Source organism: Salmo salar, chromosome ssa13 (assembly GCF_905237065.1).
Source record: "Salmo salar chromosome ssa13, Ssal_v3.1, whole genome shotgun sequence".
In the NCBI taxonomy this organism is placed as follows: Eukaryota; Metazoa; Chordata; class Actinopteri; order Salmoniformes; family Salmonidae; genus Salmo; species Salmo salar.
The window spans coordinates 12,496,042-12,517,590 of NC_059454.1; the positions used below are offsets into that span (position 1 = coordinate 12,496,042).

General features: G+C 47.1%; 1 protein-coding gene across 1 annotated transcript in view; it reads left to right on the forward strand.

Annotated features, from left to right (window-relative positions):
• LOC106566459 (laminin subunit beta-2) overlaps positions 1 to 21,549 on the forward strand; it is a 66,925-nt gene that overhangs the window by 41,262 nt on the left and 4,114 nt on the right. The window contains exons 11-25 of the mRNA XM_014134514.2: positions 1,517 to 1,696; positions 2,733 to 2,845; positions 3,548 to 3,627; positions 3,775 to 3,910; positions 5,395 to 5,553; positions 5,715 to 5,842; positions 6,311 to 6,446; positions 6,599 to 6,791; positions 6,950 to 7,093; positions 7,330 to 7,561; positions 7,653 to 7,822; positions 12,597 to 12,821; positions 12,939 to 13,156; positions 13,245 to 13,341; positions 21,156 to 21,528. Of these exons, the coding sequence (XP_013989989.2) occupies positions 1,517 to 1,696; positions 2,733 to 2,845; positions 3,548 to 3,627; positions 3,775 to 3,910; positions 5,395 to 5,553; positions 5,715 to 5,842; positions 6,311 to 6,446; positions 6,599 to 6,791; positions 6,950 to 7,093; positions 7,330 to 7,561; positions 7,653 to 7,822; positions 12,597 to 12,821; positions 12,939 to 13,156; positions 13,245 to 13,341; positions 21,156 to 21,528 (2,584 nt within the window). The remainder of the gene's footprint in view (positions 1 to 1,516; positions 1,697 to 2,732; positions 2,846 to 3,547; positions 3,628 to 3,774; positions 3,911 to 5,394; positions 5,554 to 5,714; positions 5,843 to 6,310; positions 6,447 to 6,598; positions 6,792 to 6,949; positions 7,094 to 7,329; positions 7,562 to 7,652; positions 7,823 to 12,596; positions 12,822 to 12,938; positions 13,157 to 13,244; positions 13,342 to 21,155; positions 21,529 to 21,549) is intronic.

Consider the following 21,549-nt stretch of genomic DNA (forward strand, 5'->3'; position numbering starts at 1 on the left):
TACATACAAAATAAACTGAACGAACAAAAACAACAAACCGTCACAAAGAGTTAACATACACTTACTCAAAATCAAACTCCCACAAACCCAGGAGGGAAAAACACCTACTTAAGTATGATCTCCAATTAGAGACAACGATGACCAGCTGCCTCTAATTGGAGATCATCCCACACAAAGCCCAACATAGAAATACAAAACTAGAACATCACAACATAGAAAAACTAAACTAGAAAAACCCCCCTGTCACGCCCTGACCTACTCTACCATAGAAAATAACAGCTTTCTATGGTCAGGACGTGACACTTCCACAGAGTATAAAACCCACTTCCTACAAAATGTACATTAAGTCAAAGAACGCCGAGACGGAGTCCCCATGTTGGAATGGCTACAGTTCTATAGGCCATTAGAACAGAAAATATGGAGCTGTCGCTACATGTTGAAATGGTTAAGAACTACAACTCTATAGGCCACGGACACCATCCAGCTGTAGTTTTGGCTACACGGCTGGAAATGGTTAAACTCTGAGACTATCGATCACTACAGAATAAGAGCAAATCCTAAACCCATAGTTACTGGTCTGCAGCTGGAAATTACGTAAGTCTAGTACAAGAATACCAACAACCGCGGAAGCATCTATTCTATGCAACGACCATCTGTAGGCCTGACGTATCTATTACAACAGACACTATCCAGAGCCGTGGAGAAAGCTACAACCACGAAGGACATTGTGACTTCTGGGGAAGTTAACCAGAGACTCTCTGATGAACTGACTCTCCAGCAGACGGACCGGCGATTAAAAACAGAGAAGACAACAACGACATACGGACGTAAATATATACATTGCAATTATTCTCGAATGAGCGGCCGTTCATGTGCAAAGGATTAGCATTTCAATGAATATAATTATCAACTGTGTGTAGTGAATCCATTTTGTCTTTCCCGCTTTTCTCAGTCCCCACCCCTTTCCTTTTTCCACCAAGCCTTCATTTCGGGATATAGGGATTTTTTCTTTGTATCATGTAGTAACCCAAATATCTACTGTTTGTTTGTTAAGTATTTCTGTAATTATTTAGTTAGTTAGTAAATACATTTTTAAGCCAATTTGTATATCGCTGATTCATCATTTAGGCTAGGCTCAATGCAGATATCCAAGGGTTTGCGACGTTCAGTAATGAGAACTGATGAGGTAATAATAATTCATTAAAAAGCGACTGTTTTCATAAGATATGAAAATATCTGAAGAGTTGATTCGGAAAATAGAGACTCTATAAAACTTTTCCTGTGGTGCCGCGACTTCCTAGTTAAAGTTTTCATTATTAATTTAATCACATAATAATAATTACACATAGAGAATTGATTTGATAAAATAACAGTCTTCAGATTTAATGATACGACATTGTTTTGAAGTAACGTCTTTGTTGTTGTAATATCGCAAATGGACATGGTAGTTTCACCGCTATGAATTCCAGCTTTAAGTTTGGCGTTAACAGGATGTTTGTTGTCTTCCTCCTGCAAGCCTGTGACTGTGATCCTGATGGTTCCCTGAACGGGGGCATCTGTGACGGGCATGATGAGCCATCCCTGGGCATGGTCGCTGGACAGTGCCGCTGTAAGGATCATGTGGAGGGACCTCGCTGTGACAAATGCAAGTCTGGCTTCTTCGGCCTGAGTGCAGAGAATCCCCGTGGCTGCCAAAGTGAGTGGAGAGGAGTAGCAGTATAGTCATGATTCAGTCTAACAAATTGGACTTATTGTAGTACAAATTACCCTCATTTTATGTGGTCTTTATGTTCAAGATTTTTTTGCAATCTTTTATTCAAAAGGTTTAGTTTCGTCAGTGCTATGAATAAACCTATGTATCATATTTTGTAGATATTTCTGTTCCCCTGTGCCCTCATAACTCCTGCTCTCCCCCCTCAGCCTGTCCCATAACTCCTGCTCTCCCCCCTCAGCCTGCCCCATAACTCCTGCTCTTCCCCCTCAGCCTGCCCCATAACTCCTGCTCTCCCCCCTCAGCCTGCCCCATAACTCCTGCTCTCCCCCTCAGCCTGCCCCATAACTCCTGCTCTCCCCCTCAGCCTGCCCCATAACTCCTGCTCTCCCCCTCAGCCTGCCCCATAACTCCTGCTCTCCCCCCTCAGCCTGCCCCATAACTCCTGCTCTCCCCCTCAGCCTGCCCCAACCCTGCTCTCCCCCCTCAGCCTGCCCCATAACTCCTGCTCTCCCCTCAGCCTGCCCCATAACTCCTGCTCTCCCCCTCAGCCTGCCCCATAACTCCTGCTCTCCCCTCAGCCTGCCCCATAACTCCTGCTCTCCCCCTCAGCCTGCCCCATAACTCCTGCTCTCCCCCTCAGCCTGCCCCATAACTCCTGCTCTCCCCTCAGCCTGCCCCATAACTCCTGCTCTCCCCCCTCAGCCTGCCCCATAACTCCTGCTCTCCCCCTCAGCCTGCCCCATAACTCCTGCTCTCCCCCTCAGCCTGTCCCATAACTCCTGCTCTCCCCCTCAGCCTGCCCCATAACTCCTGCTCTCCCCCCTCAGCCTGCCCCATAACTCCTGCTCTCCCCCTCAGCCTGCCCCATAACTCCTGCTCTCCCCCCTCAGCCTGCCCCATAACTCCTGCTCACCCCCCTCAGCCTGTCCCATAACTCCTGCTCTCCCCCCTCAGCCTGTCCCATAACTCCTGCTCACCCCCCTCAGCCTGTCCCATAACTCCTGCTCTCCCCCCTCAGCCTGCCAGTGTGACCCCAGGGGTACGGTGTCAGAGAGACCACAGTGTGATCCTGTGAGCGGGGACTGTTTCTGCAAGCGCTATGTCACCGGACGCAGCTGTGGCCAGTGTCTGGTAAGGGTCCATGAGAGCCTCCCTCTTCTAACCTTAACACACACACGTACACTCACCCTCTCTCTTCTCTTCCTCTCTCATTCTTACTCTCTCTCGCTCTCTCTCTTTCTCACATACACCCTCCGGAATTCATAGGTGTTTCTGAGTGATTCACATCCCCCTGTCACTCACCTAACTTCCTTGCCATGCCAGTAACAGTACCCAGGAATGTCTAAATTTAGCCCAGGGATGTCAGACCTCTCTGGTTGGTGTGGGTTACAGCAGGTCAAAAATGGTCAGCAGGCATTGGTCCTGACTGAGTGGATCCTGAATTCTCAGAAGCTGCATAAAGGCTTATTTTAAAGTCAAGAACAGACAACCACTATTTTCACCCATAACGTAAGCTCTACCAGCCTGCACTTATACACTGTCATTTTGATAGACAGGATGTATTTACAGTAAGTCATTTTGATAGACAGGATGTATTTACAGTAAGTCATTTTGATAGACAGGATGTATTTACAGTAAGTCATTTTGATAGACAGGATGTATTTGGAGCTAGGAACACCTGGTTGAGATATCTGAGTCGCTAGCTATGACTCATATTCAAACCCATCAGCTGACATGTATGATCCAGTAACCCTGGCTGATGCAGTTGGTAGATGGGAATGCAGTCTGTCTGGTGCTAACAGCTGTCTCTGTCTGTCTCCCTCCCGCCCACAGCCAGAACACTGGGCACTGAGTCACGACCTGAATGGCTGCAGAGACTGTGACTGTGATGTGGGCGGAGCCACAGATAACCAGTGAGTGACATTGTGATCTGTTTCTGCATCACATACAATTAATAAAAAAAACAAAATGGCCTCTTAATGTATATCTCTACCAATGAATTTGATCCATGTTGTGTAACTACAGGATTAGTGAATAGACCTTTTATCTGTCTTCCTCAGCTGCTCAATGGAGAATGGGCAGTGTCGTTGTCGTAGTCATATGATGGGCCGTCAATGTACCCAGGTGGAGTCTGGATATTTCTTCATGGCTCTGGACCACTATATCTACGAGGCTGAGCTGGTCATGCTGGGACAGGTACCTACTGCTGCTCCCTACACACAGAACAGACAGGGCTGTTATTTACATTGTTTGCACTGTCTGTTTGACTTTGTGTGAAAAAAATGAAAGAAATGAACACCCTTGTCTTTCTTGCACTAACACTAACACTAACACTAACACTAGCACTAACACTAACACTCATACTCACAGTAACACTAACACTAGCACTAACACTAACATTAACACTCATACTCACAGTAACACTAACACTAGCACTAACACTAACACTAGCACTAACACTAACACTCATACTCACAGTAACACTAACACTAGCACTAACACTAACACTAACACTAGCACTAACATTAACACTCATACTCACAGTAACACTAACACTAGCACTAACACTAACACTAACACATTAACACTCATACTCACAGTAACACTAACACTAGCACTAACACTAACACTAACACTAGCACTAACATTAACACTCATACTCACAGTAACACTAACACTAACACTAACATTAACACTCATACTCACAGTAACACTAACACTAGCACTAACACTAACACTAACACTAACACTAACATTAACACTCATACTCACAGTAACACTAACACTAGCACTAACACTAACACTAGCACTAGCACTAACACTAACACTAACACTAGCACTAACACTAACACTAACACTAACATTAACACTCATACTCACAGTAACACTAACACTAGCACTAACACTAGCACTAACACTAACACTAACACTAGCACTAACACTAACACTAACACTAACACTAACACTAACACTAGCACTAACACTAACACTAACACTAACCAACACTAACACTAACACTAACACAGCACTAACACTAACACTAGCACTAGCACTAACACTAAGACTAACACTAACACTAACACTAAGACCAACACTAACACTAGCACTAACACTAACACTAGCACTAACACTAACACAGTAACACTAGCACTAACACTAACACTAGCACTAACACTAACAATAGCACTAGCACTAACAATAGCACTAACACTAGCACTAGCACTAGCAATAACATTAGCACTAACAATAGCACTAGCACTAACACTAACAATAGCACTAGCACTAACAATAGCACTAACACTAGCACTAGCACTAACACTAACACTAACACTAACACTAGCACTAGCACTAACACTAGCTCTAGCACTAGCACTAACACTAGCACTAACACTAGCACTAACACTAACAATAGCACTAACACTAACACTAACATTAGCACTAGCACTAACAATAACAGTAGTACTAACACTAGCACTCATTACCACAGTCACCCTCACATTAACACTCACACTAACACTGACTTTGCTGATAGCTTCTTTATAAATAATAAAAAATGACTTACTCTGTCTGTGATTTGTGGTTGTCTCACCTAGCCACCTTAAGGTAAATGCACTAACTGTAAGTCGTTTTGGATTACAGCGTCTGCTAAATTACTAAAATGTATTTGTGTGTGTGTCCAGGGCTGCAGTGTGGAGCAGAGGGAGCACCAGCCTGGGCGCCCTACCACCTGGACTGGCACTGGGTTTGCCAAGGTCCCAGAGGGCAGCAGCCTGGAGTTCTCCATCAACAACATCCCCTACTCCATGGATTACGACCTCCTCATCCGCTTTGAGTCGCAAGTTAGTGCCTAGTTACTCACGCACACGTATGCACACACACACACAAACACATACAATTTTATTTGATTTACCCATGCATACACACACACATACCTCTGTTCTCTGGGTGTGTACTGTACAGTGTGTATATGACTTTTATTGTGGTGTGTGTGTTGTGTTAGATGCCACGGGACTGGGAGGAGGTCCGTGTGACGATCATTCGGCCAGGGCCCATTCCCACCAGCAGCCCATGTGGAAACACCATCCCTGCAGATGACATGCTCACTGTGTCCCTGCCTGCAGGATCCAGGTGAGGGACACACACACACACACACACCTCACTATGGAATATACAGGTCGCCTAGCGGTTAAGAGCATTTGACCAATAACCGAAAGGTTGCTGGTTCGAATCTCTGAGCTGAATAGGTGAAAAATCTGTCGATGTGCCCTTGAGCATGGCACTCAACCCTAACTGCTTCTCTAAGTCACTCTGGATAAGCATTTCACTACAGCCACAATAACATCTGCTAAAAAACATGTATGTGACCAATAAAATTTGATTAGATTTGAAGAGCGAGATGTAGAGAGAGAGAGATGCTAAATTATGTCAAATGTAAAACAGTGCCCATGTGTCTGAATCAGGTGACAGTGATACACTTGTATAATTGGATGTTAGTACATGGTGGATTTCACTTTTCCTAAAAGTTGGTATTTTCCTCTGGTGTGTGTGTGTGTGTGTGTGTGTGTGTGTGTGTGTGTGTGTGTGTGTGTGATGCAGGTTTGTCGTGCTGCCTCAATCTATCTGCTTGGAGAAAGGAGTTAGTTACACGCTTCACTTTGAGTTCAGTCGCTATCTGGACCGGAACAATGTTCTCATTCCCGGTACAACTACTGCCAACATTCTAGTGGACTCTGTGAGTATCAATACTCAACAAAGGTGGACATGTCTCTCCCTCTCTCTCTCTTTCTCTCTCCCTCTCTATTCTTTATCTCTCCCTCTCTCTTTCTGTCTAATTGTGTTCTTCTTATGTAGTCTAGCTAAAACTCCTCCCTCCTTCCTCTCCAGATCTCCCTTCTCCCTCGTTACTCCTCCCTGGAAATGTTCATCGGCGGAGACCCCGCCTCCATCGCCCGAAAGCAGAGCTACGAGCGCTACCGCTGCCATGACGGGGCTAAGAGCGTGACACGCCCCCAGATCAGTGACGTCTGTGCCAAACTCATCACCAGCATGTCGGCCATCATTAACCATGGAGCTTTGGGTAAGTCAACTCTCCTACAGTTCACTAATTAACATCATCCACTAGGGGAGTACAGATAGTTTTGATCTGCTGTCGTCAAAGATGCCTGGTAATGCCTAAATACCAAACTTATTTGCAATAAAATGAAAATGTTTTAATCACTTCCATCTTCTTCACAGCTTGCCAGTGTGACCCCCAGGGTTCAGTCAGTTCAGTGTGTGACATACGCGGAGGTCAGTGTCGCTGTAGGTCCAATGTGATTGGACGGCGCTGTGACCAGTGTGCTCCTGGGACGTACGGCTTTGGACCTGCAGGATGTAAAGGTGAGTGTCGTAACCCCAGTCAACCACACAGAGTCAAACTCCTGCTGTTATCTAGTAGGGTACACACATAGTTTCTTCTGCAGAGGTGCATTGGACTGTTTATCTGTCCGTCTCGCCCGTCTCTACTGGTGGCGCCCCTTGGGGCCTTTATTACCCACTGACCCCCTCCCTCACTCTTCTCTTCATCGATCCTTTCCTATAAATCTCTCTCTTGTTCTCTCTATCTCTCTCTCTAGCCTGTGAGTGTAGTGTGGAAGGTGCGGTCACTCGGTTCTGTGACCAGCTGACTGGGCAGTGCCCATGCAGCCAGGGTGCGTTTGGCCAGCGGTGCGATGGCTGCCAGGCAGGACACTGGGGCTTCCCCAACTGTAAGCAGTGCCTATGTAACGGACAGGCTGAGGAGTGCCACCAGAGGACCGGAGCCTGTCTCAACTGCAGGGAAAACACTGGAGGGGACAAATGTGACAGGTGGGGATTCACCATGGGGACAGTGGAGAATCTGGGGATAAGTATGAAGGTACCAGTATTAAATGTAATTGCGCTATTGCTGTATTTTAAGGTGTGCCAACGGTTACTACGGCAACCCGGTGCTGGGCACAGGTAACGGTAACCGATGCCAGCCCTGCCCCTGCCCGGATGGCCCAAACAGCGGAAGACACTTCGCAACCTCCTGTCACCAGGACAACCGCAACAGACAGGTGGTCTGCAACTGTAACCAAGGATATACAGGTACAGCTCACGCCTCCATTGAGGTGTCTTCTCTCTCTCCCTCTTCTGTTCTTCCTCCTCTTCCTTAGCCAGGGAAGTGGATGATGAGGAACAGTTTGATCATGTCTACGTGAATGAGCAGATGTATCATAGGGCTAATTAATGATGCTCTGTGAATGGAGATGATTGGTTGGTTAGTGTGATTTAAACTCAGGAAGAATGTCCGTGGTGTGATATTCCAAGTAATTCGCCACGGTGGGTCTTCTGGTCAACCAAATAAAAAAATCTGTGGACAAATAGTCTAGTAGAAAGTTCCTCCGACCAGAATGAGTGTGGAATGATAACGTGTGTTGTTTCCTCCCTTACCCTGCTTGGCACAGGGGGGAAGGTTAAGCGCTCCGAGGGTTCCTTCAAGCGTGAGTAATGATGATGGGAAACCACCCTCCCTAAAAAATAAAGAACTGTCCCTGCATGGCTTCAGCACCCCACCTGTCTATGGTGCTGTGCCACAGTATACTCCTGCCTCAGAGTAGATGAAATTCCTATAAACTGATCCAGAATCAGTTTTGAACGATTGTATAACACAAATAACTGTAATTGAGTTGGATGACTGATACTGAGTCTGGGTCAGCTTTTACAGTATCTCCTGTGTATATAAACTATTATGTTATACTGGGCACATACAGTCAGTGCCTGTTACTCCTGCTGACTCACACAGGCACCAAGCAGCAGGCAGTCAACCAACTGAAAACAACAGAATCTCTGCCATGCTGCATTCTGTCTTGTGATTCTCTGCCTTCGTTACAGACACAAAATACAGGAACAGGTCCGACACTCATAGCAGACACGCTGAAGCTGTGAGAGTGAGACTACACCAACCTATATGTTCCCTCACACCCACTGTGAGCCTGTGACAAATAGATGAATCTTAACAGCTGCTTTACTCTGCTTTAGATAGCTTTGCTGCTACAATCATGATGTGCTTTACTGTAAAGCACAATGCAACAAACAAAGTCTCTGCAACCTAACCCTAAGATGTGGAATCAAACTGTGTTCAAGCTCTGTACTTAATGTAATCTCCAATTGAAAAGAATTTACAGTAGAAATGACACTCAATTTATTGGGCCCTCTGTGTCATCTTGCCTTGTTGTATACATTTAGCCTTTCAGTTTCCACAAAATAATAGTATCACAATGGCCATTTATATTTTCTGTCAAGTGAGGAAATCCTATGTTGTATTCAACTCGGGGTTAGAATACAGTACTTTCCTGCTAGGAGTGACCTTTCTCTCCTTGTTTTGCTGGAGAGACCTCAAGACCAGCAGCTGTAGGTTGTCTGTCAAACCCAAAAGTCAGCCACCTTCTACCCCAGCATACTCTGCCCCCTGCAGCCGTCAGTTGGACAAAAAAATGTAAAGTATGTCTCCCTTCCTCTGAATCCATCCTTAGAAAAGATGGGCTCTTTGTGAGAGAAGTAAATCGTTCACGGTGTCTTCCAAAATGCTGAAGCACACTGTTGTGTTAGAGACCACCTAAAGCGAGACCGATTGAAGACCAAGACCAGAGCAAATTGAGTCTGAGTCAACACCGAGACCAGAACAATGAGAGTCTGAGTCAACACCGAGACCAGAACAATGAGAGTCTGAGTCAACACCGAGACCAGAACAATGAGAGTCTGAGTCAACACCGAGACCAGAACAATGAGAGTCTGAGTCAACACTGAGACCAGAACAATGAGAGTCTGAGTCAACACCGAGACCAGAACAATGAGAGTCTGAGTCAACACCGAGACCAGAACAATGAGAGTACAAATCAAGACCATGACTGTAATTTGTTTCAAATCGCCACCACAATAAGAGTTCATAATGTCCAGTATTTCTGTGTTCATATTTCAGAAGGACATATGGATCCTTTAGACATTCAGAATGGTGAAGAAATGCACGCTGAGGAAAATAGACTCTACACATGATTATAAACCCAAACAGATTTCTAACAGATAGAAATACCAAATATGTAACAAATTCCTCAGTCTGCCCTCTCTTGGTGAGCGTGCAACTTTCAAACAATTTCCCCCACTCTTCTCTGCTAGCTGCACGGAGTAGATTGACATTTATTGGGATGAGTCTTGTCCTGGAGGCAGAGCAGACCTATTTCCACCAGTGGCAAAGTCAAAATTAGCTATGTAGGCCTATAGTAAAAATGTATGAAAACCAAAATTTGCTTTTTGATCTTAATTTAAGGTAAGGGTTAGGCATAAGGTTAGCAATGTGGTTAAGATGAGGGTTAAAATTGGATTTTAGGACTTTGTGGCTGTGCCAGCTAGTTACTACCCCACAGAGCAGCCTCCAGTACATGCGTCATCCCAATAAATGCCAACCTGCGCTAGCAAAGCAAGAAAATTCAGACAAGTGCGACAAGTTTTGAGCGTACAAGGGTGCTGAGAATTGTTTGTAGACTGCAGAAAAAAATTTTTTTCCCAAGCTTCAGAAGGATATATCAGTCCACTATTACAGGACTAGTAAAGGGCCAGTGCACTGCTTTTGTGAAGAAATGTATTTTATTAAGAAAATATATATTTTTGGGGATTAATTATATAATTTTTATTCTGATTTTGAAACACCCCTACTTCCCACGGCAATGGTTTGGAGGATATTTTTCAATGAAAGAAAAGGACAGTAATGTTACAAGACAAGTAGGAAGCGATATCATGACAGAAGTGTGGATAGTTGGCCTGGCTAAGCGTTTTTATGCGCTGACTGAATGGGAGCTGATAATGAGTTTTTTACTCCGCTGGTCTCTGGAAGAAATTACGAGTCCTCATTGTCCGAGACCGAGTCAAGACCGAGTAAAAATGTATCCTACACCGAGACAAGACCGACAACACTCACTATTGTTAACTAACTTCCAAACGAGCTTCAATGCCATACAACTCTCCTTCCGTGGCCTCCAACTGCTCTTAAACGCTAGTAAAACTAAATGCATGCTCTTCAACTGATCGCTGCCAGCACCCGCCTGCCCGACTAGCATCACTTATCTGGACAGTTCTGACTTAGAATATGTGGACAACTATAAATACCTAGGTGTCTGGCTAGACTGTAAACTCTCCTTCCAGACTCATATTAAGCATCTCCAATCCAAAATTACATCTAGAATCGGCTTCCTATTTCGCAACAAAGCCTCCTTCACTCACGTTGCCAAACATACCCTCGTAAAACTGTATATCCTACTGTTCCTCGACTTCGGCGATGTCGTTTACAAAATAGCCTCCAACACTCTACTCAGCAAATTGGATGCAGACTATCACAGTGCCATCCGTTTTGTCACCAAAGCCCCATATACTACCCACCACTGCGACCTGTATGCTCTCGTCGGCTGGCCCTCACAATATATTCGGCGCCAGACCCACTGGCTCCAGGTCATCTATAAGTCTTTGCTAGGTAAATCTCCGCCTTATCTCAGCTCACTGGTCACCATAACAACACCCACCCGTAGCACATGCTCCAGCAGTTATATCAGCCATTTTGCAAATCGTTCCAGTAATTGGCAGCAGAGAACTAACTGGAAGGAAAGGCGGCCAAAGGAGGTGTTGGCTTTGGTCACCCCCAAAGCCAACACCTCCTTTGGCCGCCTTTCCTTCCAGTTCTTTGCTGCCAATTACTGGAACGATTTGCAAAATGGCTGAAGTTGGAGACTTATATCTCCCTCACTAACTTTAAGCATCAGCTATCTGAGCAGCTCACCGATCGCTGCAGCTGTACACAGCCCATCTGTAAATAGCCCATCCAACTACCTACCTCATCCCCATATTGTTTTTATTTACTTTTTTTTGCTCTTTTGCACACCAGTATTTCTACTTGGACATCATCATCTGCTCATCTATCACTCCGGTGTTAATTTGCGAAATTGTAATTACTTTGCTACTGTGGCCTATTTATTGCCTTACCTCCTTACTCCATTTGCACACACTGTATACAGATTTTCTATTGTGTTATTGACTGTACCTTTGTTTATCCCACGTGTAACTCTGTGTTGTTGTTTTTTTGTCGCACTGCTTTGCTTTATCTTGGCCAGGTCGCAGTTGTAAATGAGTTGTAAACTGTAAACTTGTTCTGAACTTGTAAACTTGTTCTCAACTGGCCTACCTGGCTAAATAAAGGTGAAATAAAAATAAATACAAATATGTGGTCTCCAGAACGGACTCTACAACACTGCTGAAGCATAATCCACTCTGCAACAGAGCTCCTCACTAATCACTGTTAATCTCCTGGGTAACCAAACTCCCTTTTTACACAAGATAAAATATGAAACATTTTCAAGTATTTAACATAATGTTTACATCCTGATAACAACTTCATTGATAGTCACTGAGATGGGTTTCACCATTTATTTATTTATGTCATTTTTAGCAGACGCTCTTATCCAGAGCGACTTACAGTAGCGAATGCATACATTTCATTTCATGCATTTCTTTTGTACTGGCCCCCCGTGGGAAGCAAACCCACAATCCTGGCGTTGCACACACCATGCTGGCGTTGCAAACACCATGCTCTACCAACTGAGCCACAGGGAAGACCTCACCACATGTCTCTGTCTGTCTGCATAAGCTATCACACTATAAGCTTCTCACTTAAGTTCACTGGAAAACTGTTTGGAAATACTTGAAAATACCAAGTCATTTTTCACCCTCACACAGCCAATAAATATCTCAATATCAACATGAGATATTCCACTTTCCATCTCTGTCTATCCAAAAATCTCCCTCCTTCTCCCTCAATCTTTTTTCCTATTGGTCACAGGTTCTCGGTGTGAGGAGTGTGCCCCTGGTTACTATGGTAACCCCTCCCAGCCAGGTGGGCGGTGCCAGCCGTGCAGGTGCAGTAACAACATTGACATGTCAGACCTGGATGCGTGTGACCGGAGGACAGGAGAGTGTAAGAAGTGTCTCTACAACACAGAGGGACCAGACTGTGGGTTGTGCAAGAGTGGTTACTATGGAGACGCCTCACGACGCAACTGCAGAAGTGAGTGACTGTTGAAGCGTCCTTTTTACACAAAAAAAACTTGACAACCATTCATTTTAGACTGTATATGTTGTGCACCCTAGTAAGTTTTTAATCTACTTTTTTCTGTTTCCTCAGAGTGCACCTGTAACTTCCTGGGCACAGAGCAAACCCAGTGTACAGCGCGGGATGAGTGTGTCTGCCAGCGTGCCACGGGGCAGTGCCTGTGTCTACCCAACACTATCGGCCTGACATGTGACCACTGTAAGCCCAACTACTGGAACCTGGCTAGTGGGCGGGGCTGTGAGGCCTGCGGCTGTGAACCCAACAACGCTGTCAACCCAGCCTGCAACGAGGTGTGGGTGTGGTTCCATTACTAAGGTGCTTCATGGGATAAACCTCTTCTGTGACCTCATGCTCATGTTTGCCCTCTCTGTGCCCCAGTTCACTGGAAAATGTCAGTGTCGTGACGGATTTGGTGGGAAGACCTGCACAGACTGCCAAGAGAACTACTGGGGTGACCCAAGGATCCAGTGTAGAGGTCAGAATTAGAAGAAGTGCCATGTAACATGTTATTCATAAGAACGGCATCAAAATATCCGCAGCAGACATATACTAACGATCTCCGACTTCCTCTCTCTCTCTCTCTCTCTGTCTCTCGCTGTCTCTGTCTCTCTTTCTCTCTCTCTCTCTCTCTCTCTCTCGCTGTCTCTGTCTCTCTTTCTCTCTTTCTCTCTCTCTCTCTTTCTCTCTCTCTCTCTCTCTCTCTGTCTCTCTCTCGCTGTCTCTGTCTCTCTTTCTCTCTTTCTCTCTCTCTTTCTCTCTCTCTCTCTCTCTCTCTCTCTCTCTCTCTCTCTCTCTCTCTCTCTCTCTCTCTCTCTCTCTGTCTCTCTCTCGCTGTCTCTGTCTCTCTTTCTCTCTTCTCTCTCTCTCTCTCTCTCTCTCTCTCTCTCTCTCTCTCTTTCTCTCTCTCTCTCTCTCTCTCTCTCTCTCTCTCTCTCTCTCGCTGTCTCTGTCTCTCTTTCTCTCTTTCTCTCTTTCTCTCTCTCTCTCTCTCTGTCTCTCTCTCTCTGTCTCTCTCTCTCTGTCTCTCTTTCTCTCTTTCTCTCTCTCTCTCTCTCTGTCTCTCTCTCTCTGTCTCTCTCTCTCTGTCTCTCTTTCTCTCTTTCTCTCTCTCTCTCTGTCTCTGTCTCTCTTTCTCTCTTTCTCTCTTTCTCTCTTTCTCTCTCTCTCTCTCTCTCTCTCTCTCTCTCTCTCTCTCTCTCTCTCTCTCTCTCTCTTGGCTTGGGAAACATGTTAACATTGCCAAAGCAAGTGAAGTAGATAATATACAAAAGTGAAATAAACAATATAAATTAACAGTAAACGTTACACTCACAGAAATTCCGAAAGAATAAAGACATTTCAAATGTCGTATTATGTATATATAACGATGTGCAAATGGTTAAAGTACAAAAGGAAAAGTAAATAAACATAAATATGGGTTGTATTTACAATGGTGTTTGTTCTTCACTGGTGGCCCTTTTCTTGTGGCAACAGGTCACAAATATTGCTGTTTTGATGGCACACTGTGGTATTTCACCCAGTAGATATGGGAGTTTATCAAAATCGGGTTTGTTTTTTAATTCTTTGGGGATCTGTGTAATCTGAGGGAAATACGTGTCTCTAATATGGTCATACATTTGGCAGGAGATTAGGAAGTGCAGCTCAGTTTCCACCTCATTTTGTGGGCAGTGTGCACATAGCCTGTCTTCTCTTGAGAGCCAGGTCTGCCTACGACGGCCTTTCTCAATAGCAAGGCCATACTCACTGAGTCTGTACATAGTCAAAGCTTTCCTTAAGTTTGGGTCAGTCACAGTGGTCAGGTATTCTGCCACTATGTACTCTCTGTTTAGGGCCAAATAGCATTCTAGTTTGCTCTGTTTTTTTGTTAATTCTTTCCAATGTGTCAAGTAATTATCTTTTTGTTTTCTCATGATTTGGTTGGGTCTAATTGTGTTGCTGTCCTGGGGCTCTGTGGGGTCTGTTTGTGTTTGTGAACAGAGCCCCAGGAGCAGCTTGCTTAGGGGGCTCTTCTCCAGGTTCATCTCTCTGTAGGTGATGGCTTTGTAATGAAAGGTTTGGGAATCGCTTCCTTTTAGGTAGTTGTAGAATTGAGCGGTTCTTTTCTGGATTTTGATAATTAGCGGGTATCGGCCTAATTCTGCTCTGCATGCATTATTTGGTGTTTTACGTTGTACACAGAAGATATTTTCTTCGTGTTGTTGTTTGTTTATTATTTTCCGCTTTTCCCAGAAGTGGTTAGAGTCTATGGGTTCTTCAATTACATTGAGCTGATTTCTGACGTGCTGTTCCTTCTTTTTCCGTAGTGTATTTCTGTATTGTTTTAGTGATTCACCATAGTGAAGGTGTAGACTCGGGTTTTCTGGGTCGCTATGTTTTTGGTTGGACAGGTTTATCAATTTCTTTCTTAGGTTTTTGCATTCTTCATGAAACCATTTGTCATTGTTGTTCATTTTTTTCGGTTTTCTGTTTGAAATTTTTAGATTTGATAGGGAAGCTGAGAGGTCAAATATACTGTTTCGATTGTCTACTGCCAAGTTTACACCTTCACTATTACAGGGGAACGTTTTGTCCAGGAAGTTGTTTAAAAGGGATTGAATTTGTTGTTGCCTAATTGTTTTTTGGTAGGTTTCCACACTACTTTCCTTCCATGTATAGCATTTCTTAATATTATTCAGTTCCTTTGGCTGTGATGATTGAGTATTGCTCTGTTCAAGTAGACTGTGATTTTGCTGTGGTCTGACAGGAGTGTCAGTGGGCTGACTGTGAACGCTCTGAGAGACTCTGGGTTGAGGTCAGTGATAAAGTAGTCTACAGTACTAATGCCAAGAGATGAGCTATAGGTGTACCTACCATAGCAGTCTCCTCGAAGCCTACCATTGACTATGTAGATACCCAGTGTGCGACAGAGCTGCAGGAGTTGTGACCCGTTTTTGTTGGTTATGTTGTCATAGTTGTGCCGATGGGGGCATATGGGGGAGGGAATACTGTCCCTCCAGGTAGGTGTTTGTCCCCCTGTGTGCTGAGGGTGTCAGGTTCTTGTCCAGTTCTGGCATTTAGGTCGCCACAGACTAGTACATGTCCCTGGGCCTGGAAATGATTGATTTCCCCCTCCAGGATGGAGAAGCTGTCTTCATTAAAGTATGGGGATTCTAGTGGGGGGATATAGGTAGCACACATGAGGACATTTTTCTCTGTTGAGATCATTTCCTTTAGAATTTCTAGCCAAATGTAAAATGTCCCTGTTTTGATCAATTTAATACAGTGAGTTAGGTCTACTCTACAGCCACTTAGCATACCCCCTGAGTCCCTTCCCTGTTTCACACCTGGTAGTTTGGTGGATGGGACTACCAGCTCTCTGTAACTTAGAGGGCAACCAGTGGGCCCATCTCCTCTATACTATGTTCCTTGTAGGATGACAATGTCTGTATTTCCGATTTCTTTGATGAAGTCCAGGTTCCTACTTTTTAGGCCAAAGGTAGATGAGCTCAGGCCTTGGATATTCCAGGATGAGTTAGTGAAGGCTTTGTGTTCAATAAAGTGTCCAAAGTTGTTGGTCGTGTGGTTTGGCCTCAGCCAGTAAGTGTGAGTACAGCCTGCTGAGCATCTGGTACATGCCATTGGCTTGGGCTAGTGTAAGAGTGGGGGCTGGGCCTGTTTTCCTACTCACGGCCTGGGCGTATGTGTGACTCATGTTGAGGCCCTCTTTGCGGGAGTGGGGGGCATGGGGTGGGCAGGAGGGGCATAGGTCTGATCTGAGGTGTTCTAAATGGTGTGTAGGCATGGTTGACTTGGGGGTGTGTTGATTGGTTGGGGTGGGGGTGTGTATGTGGCTGGTGGTGTTGTGGTCTGGATGTAGGTCCTCTCGGCGTGTGGGTGGGTGTGTGAGGTTGTCAGGAGGGCTATCAGGGTGGCTAAAAGGGGGCGGGGGTGCTCAGAGGGGGTGGAATCCCCTGGGCTTGGGCTTCTTCATTTGTCTGTCCCGCTATGTTGTCGACGCTATGGTCAGGGTTTGGGGTGGACTGTTCTGCTGTGGTGTTGAGACTTTTGTCAGGAGCTAAGGTTGGCTGTTCTGCTGGCTTCTCTGCGGGGTTGGCCACCTCTCTAGTGGTTTTTCTCTGTCACACGTCATCCCCCTCATCCTCTCCTCCAGCAGTCTGATCCTCTCCCTCCATCCCCCTCATCCTCTCCTCCATCCCCCTCATCCTCTCCTCCAGCAGTCTGATCCTCTCCCTCCATCCCCCTCACCCTCTCCTCCAGCAGTCTGATCCTCTCCCTCCATCCCCCTCACCCTCTCCTCCAGCAGTCTGATCCTCTCCCTCCATCCCCCTCATCCTCTCCTCCATCCCCCTCATCCTCTCCTCCAGCAGTCTGATCCTCTCCCTCCATCCCCCCTCACCCTCTCCTCCAGTAGTCTGATCCTCTCCTCCACCCCCCTCACCCTCTCCTCCAGCAGTCTGATCCTCTCCTCCATCCCCCTCACCCTCTCCTCCAGCAGTCTGATCCTCTCCTCCATCCCCCTCACCCTCTCCTCCAGCAGTCTGATCCTCTCCCTCCATCCCCCTCACACTCTCCTCCAGCAGTCTGATCCTCTCCTCCACCCCCCTCACCCTCTCCTCCAGCAGTCTGATCCTCTCCTCCACCCCCCCTCACCCTCTCCTCCAGCAGTCTGATCCTCTCCTCCATCCCCCTCACCCTCTCCTCTCCTCCATCCCCCTCACCCTCTCCTCCAGCAGTCTGATCCTCTCCTCCATCCCCCCCTCTCTCCTCCAGCAGTCTGATCCTCTCCTCCATCCCCCTCACCCTCTCCTCCAGCAGTCTGATCCTCTCCCTCCATCCCCCCTCACCCTCTCCTCCAGCAGGCTGATCCTCTCCTCCATCCCCCTCACCCTCTCCTCCAGCAGTCTGATCCTCTCCCTCCATCCCCATCACCCTCTCCTCCAGCAGTCTGATCCTCTCCCTCCATCCCCCTCACCCTCTCCTCCAGCAGTCTGATCCTCTCCCTCCATCCCCCTCACCCTCTCCTCCAGCAGTCTGATCCTCTCCCTCCATCCCCCTCACCCTCTCCTCCAGCAGTCTGATCCTCTCCCTCCATCCCCCTCACCCTCTCCTCCAGCAGTCTGATCCTCTCCCCTCCATCCCCCTCACCCTCTCCTCCAGCAGTCTGATCCTCTCCCTCCATCCCCCTCACCCTCTCCTCCAGCAGTCTGATCCTCTCCCTCCATCCCCCTCACCCTCTCCTCCAGCAGTCTGATCCTCTCCTCCAGCAGTCTGATCCTCTCCTCCATCCCCCTCACCCTCTCCTCCAGCAGTCTGAACCTCTCCTCCATCCCCCTCACCCTCTCCTCCAGCAGTCTGATCCTCTGCTCCATCCCCCTCACCCTCTCCTCCAGCAGTCTGATCCTCTCCTCCATCCCCCTCACCCTCTCCTCCAGCAGTCTGATCCTCTCCCTCCATCCCCCTCACCCTCTCCTCCAGCAGTCTGATCCTCTCCTCCATCCCCCTCACCCTCTCCTCCAGCAGTCTGATCCTCTCCCTCCATCCCCCTCATCCTCTCCTCCATCCCCCCTCACCCTCTCCTCCAGCAGTCTGATCCTCTCCTCCACCCCCCTCACCCTCTCCTCCAGCAGTCTGATCCTCTCCTCCACCCCCCTCACCCTCTCCTCCAGCAGTCTGATCCTCTCCTCCATCCCCCTCACCCTCTCCTCCAGCAGTCGATCCTCTCCTCCATCCCCCTCACCCTCTCCTCTCCTCCACCCCCCTCACCCTTTCCTCCAGCAGTCTGATCCTCTCCTCCATCCCCCTCACCCTCTCCTCCAGCAGTCTGATCCTCTCCTCCATCCCCCTCACCCTCTCCTCCAGCAGTCTGATCCTCTCCTCCATCCCCCTCACCCTCTCCTCTCCTCCATCCCCCTCACCCTCTCCTCCAGCAGTCTGATCCTCTCCTCCATCCCCCTCACCCTCTCCTCCAGTAGTCTGATCCTCTCCTCCATCCCCCTCACCCTCTCCTCCAGCAGTCTGATCCTCTCCTCCATCCCCCTCACCCTCTCCTCCAGCAGTCTGATCCTCTCCTCCATCCCCCTCACCCTCTCCTCCAGCAGTCTGATCCTCTCCTCCATCCCCCTCACCCTCTCCTCCAGCAGTCTGATCCTCTCCTCTAGTGCTCTGTTCTTCTCCTGCTCCTGCTCTTTCTCCTGTAGATGTTGTCTCACTGCAGTCCAGAGTGCAGATGTGTCTCTCTCTACCTCCAGCCCTCCAGGTCTAGTTAAGGGGGTGTTGTTGTGCTGGACTGTTGTCTGGGTCTGGTTAAGGGGGTGTTGTTGTGCTGGACTGTTGTCTGGGTCTGGTTAAGGGGGTGTTGTTGTGCTGGACTGTTGTCTGGGTCTGGTTAAGGGGGTGTTGTTGTGCTGGACTGTTGTCTGGGTCTGGTTAAGGGGGTGTTGTTGTGCTGGACTGTTGTCTGGGTCTGGTTAAGGGGGTGTTGTTGTGCTGGACTGTTGTCTGGGTCTGGTTAAGGGGGTGTTGTTGTGCTGGACTGTTGTCTGGGTCTGGTTAAGGGGGTGTTGTTGTGCTGGACTGTTGTCTGGGTCTGGTTAAGGGGGTGTTGTTGTGCTGGACTGTTGTCTGGGTCTGTGCTGACTGGAGTGTAATCACCTGCTGTTCCAGCTCCACCTGCCTTACCTCCAGCTGGGTGAATTTATCCCTCATTTGAATGGTTGACTTTCCGCTTGGGGTTGCTCGTCTGTGGGTTTATGTAATGAAGAGGTCTGGTCTGACCTTCTCGGTGTGGGGGTATCTTTCTCAAGGTAGATCTTCTCCTGCTGAGCTATTTCTTTGATTAGGTGAAAGTCCAGCTGAAACTGTTTGCTGTTGCCCTGTCCCAAAACTGTTCCAGACTTATAGAGATTTATATTAGCTGACTCAGAGTCCTCGTTGCTAGTATCCTGAGTTTCCACCCATCGGTAACAGCCCCCTCTTAACAGAGGGGTAGTGTGTTAATATAGCACTGTGCCATGCCAGGGGATGGTCTGTGTTAATATAGCACTGTGCCATGCCAGGGGATGGTCTGTGTTAATATAGCACTGTGCCATGCCAGGGGATGGTCTGGTTAATATAGCACTGTGCCATGCCAGAGGATGGTCTGTGTTAATATAGCACTGTGCCATGCCAGAGGATGGTCTGGTTAATATAGCACTGTGCCATGCCAGAGGATGGTCTGTGTTAATATAGCACTGTGCCATGCCAGAGGATGGTCTGGTTAATATAGCACTGTGCCATGCCAGAGGATGGTCTGGTTAATATAGCACTGTGCCATGCCAGAGGATGGTCTGTGTTAATATAGCACTGTGCCATGCCAGAGGATGGTCTGGTTAATATAGCACTGTGCCATGCCAGAGGATGGGCTGTGTGGAAGATACGGTTGCTTATGTTCCCATTTTTATAATAGTCAGCAAAAAGTGTGTCTTGATTTTCCATAAGGAGCTTCATTTTGTACTCTTTTCATGTCTTATTATTCTTTACATACAGAGGGTACTGTTTTAATTACCTCTGAACAGTGGGAGGATGCTTCTAAGGCCTCTCCATTTGGTTGGGGCTCTCCTGCTATTGTCAGGCTCAAGAGCTTTGACACCTCTCACTTGACACGTCAGTGCTAATTGAAGTTGTATCAAGCTTGGTAGCCTTAATTTAGCATTCAGTCCTTATAAAGTAAAATATATCATTGTGATGTATTTTTCTTCATGTTTTTTGGGAAATAATGTATAGCTTCAGACTATTACTCAGTCAGTTCCAGATTGGATGGTGTTTTCAGGTCTCTGTTTGTTTGCCAGACAATTTGCTGTATAGTTTGGGAATAATAATCTTTGGTAGTTGTAAGCCTTCCAGGTAATTCCGTAATTACTCTCTCTCCATCTCTCTCTCTCTCCATCTCTATTGCTCTCTCTCTCTCTCTCTCTCTCTCCATCTCTCTGTCCATCTCTCTCTCTCTCTTCATCTCTCTCTCCATCTCTCTCTTCATCTGTCTCTCTCTCTCTCTTAATCTCTCCGTCCATCTCTCTTTCTTCATCTCTCTCCATCCATCTCTCTCTCTCTCCATCTCTCTCTCTTTCTTCATCTCTTTGTCCATCACTCTCTCTTTTCATCTCTCTCTCCACCTCTCTCTCCATCTTTCTCTCTCTCTTCATCTCTCTCTCTCTCTCTCTCTCCATCTATCTCTCTCTCATTCTCTCTCTCTCTTTTCATCTCTCCATCTCTATCTCTCTCTTCATCTCTCTCTACATCTCTCTCTCTCAGCCTGTGACTGTGACCCCCGGGGCATAGAGACCTCTCAGTGTGGTCAGAAGACAGGCCACTGCGTGTGTCAGCAGGGGGTGTCGGGCGTGCGTTGTGATGAGTGTGCCCGAGGCTTCTCAGGCCAGTTCCCTAACTGCCAGCCCTGCCACCAGTGCTTTGGGGACTGGGACCGGGTGGTACAGAACCTGGCTGTCCGAACCAAGACCCTGTCGGAGAGGGCTCTGGAGATCCAGACCACGGGCCTGACTGGAGCCTATGAGAAGGCCTTCAGAGACCTGGAGGAGAAGCTGGCACGGGCACAGGGCATCGTAAATGCCCGCAACACCACCACAGAGGCAGTCAGCAGCCTGATGGAGCTCATTGAAGACCTCAGGTACAAGGCATACACACTGAC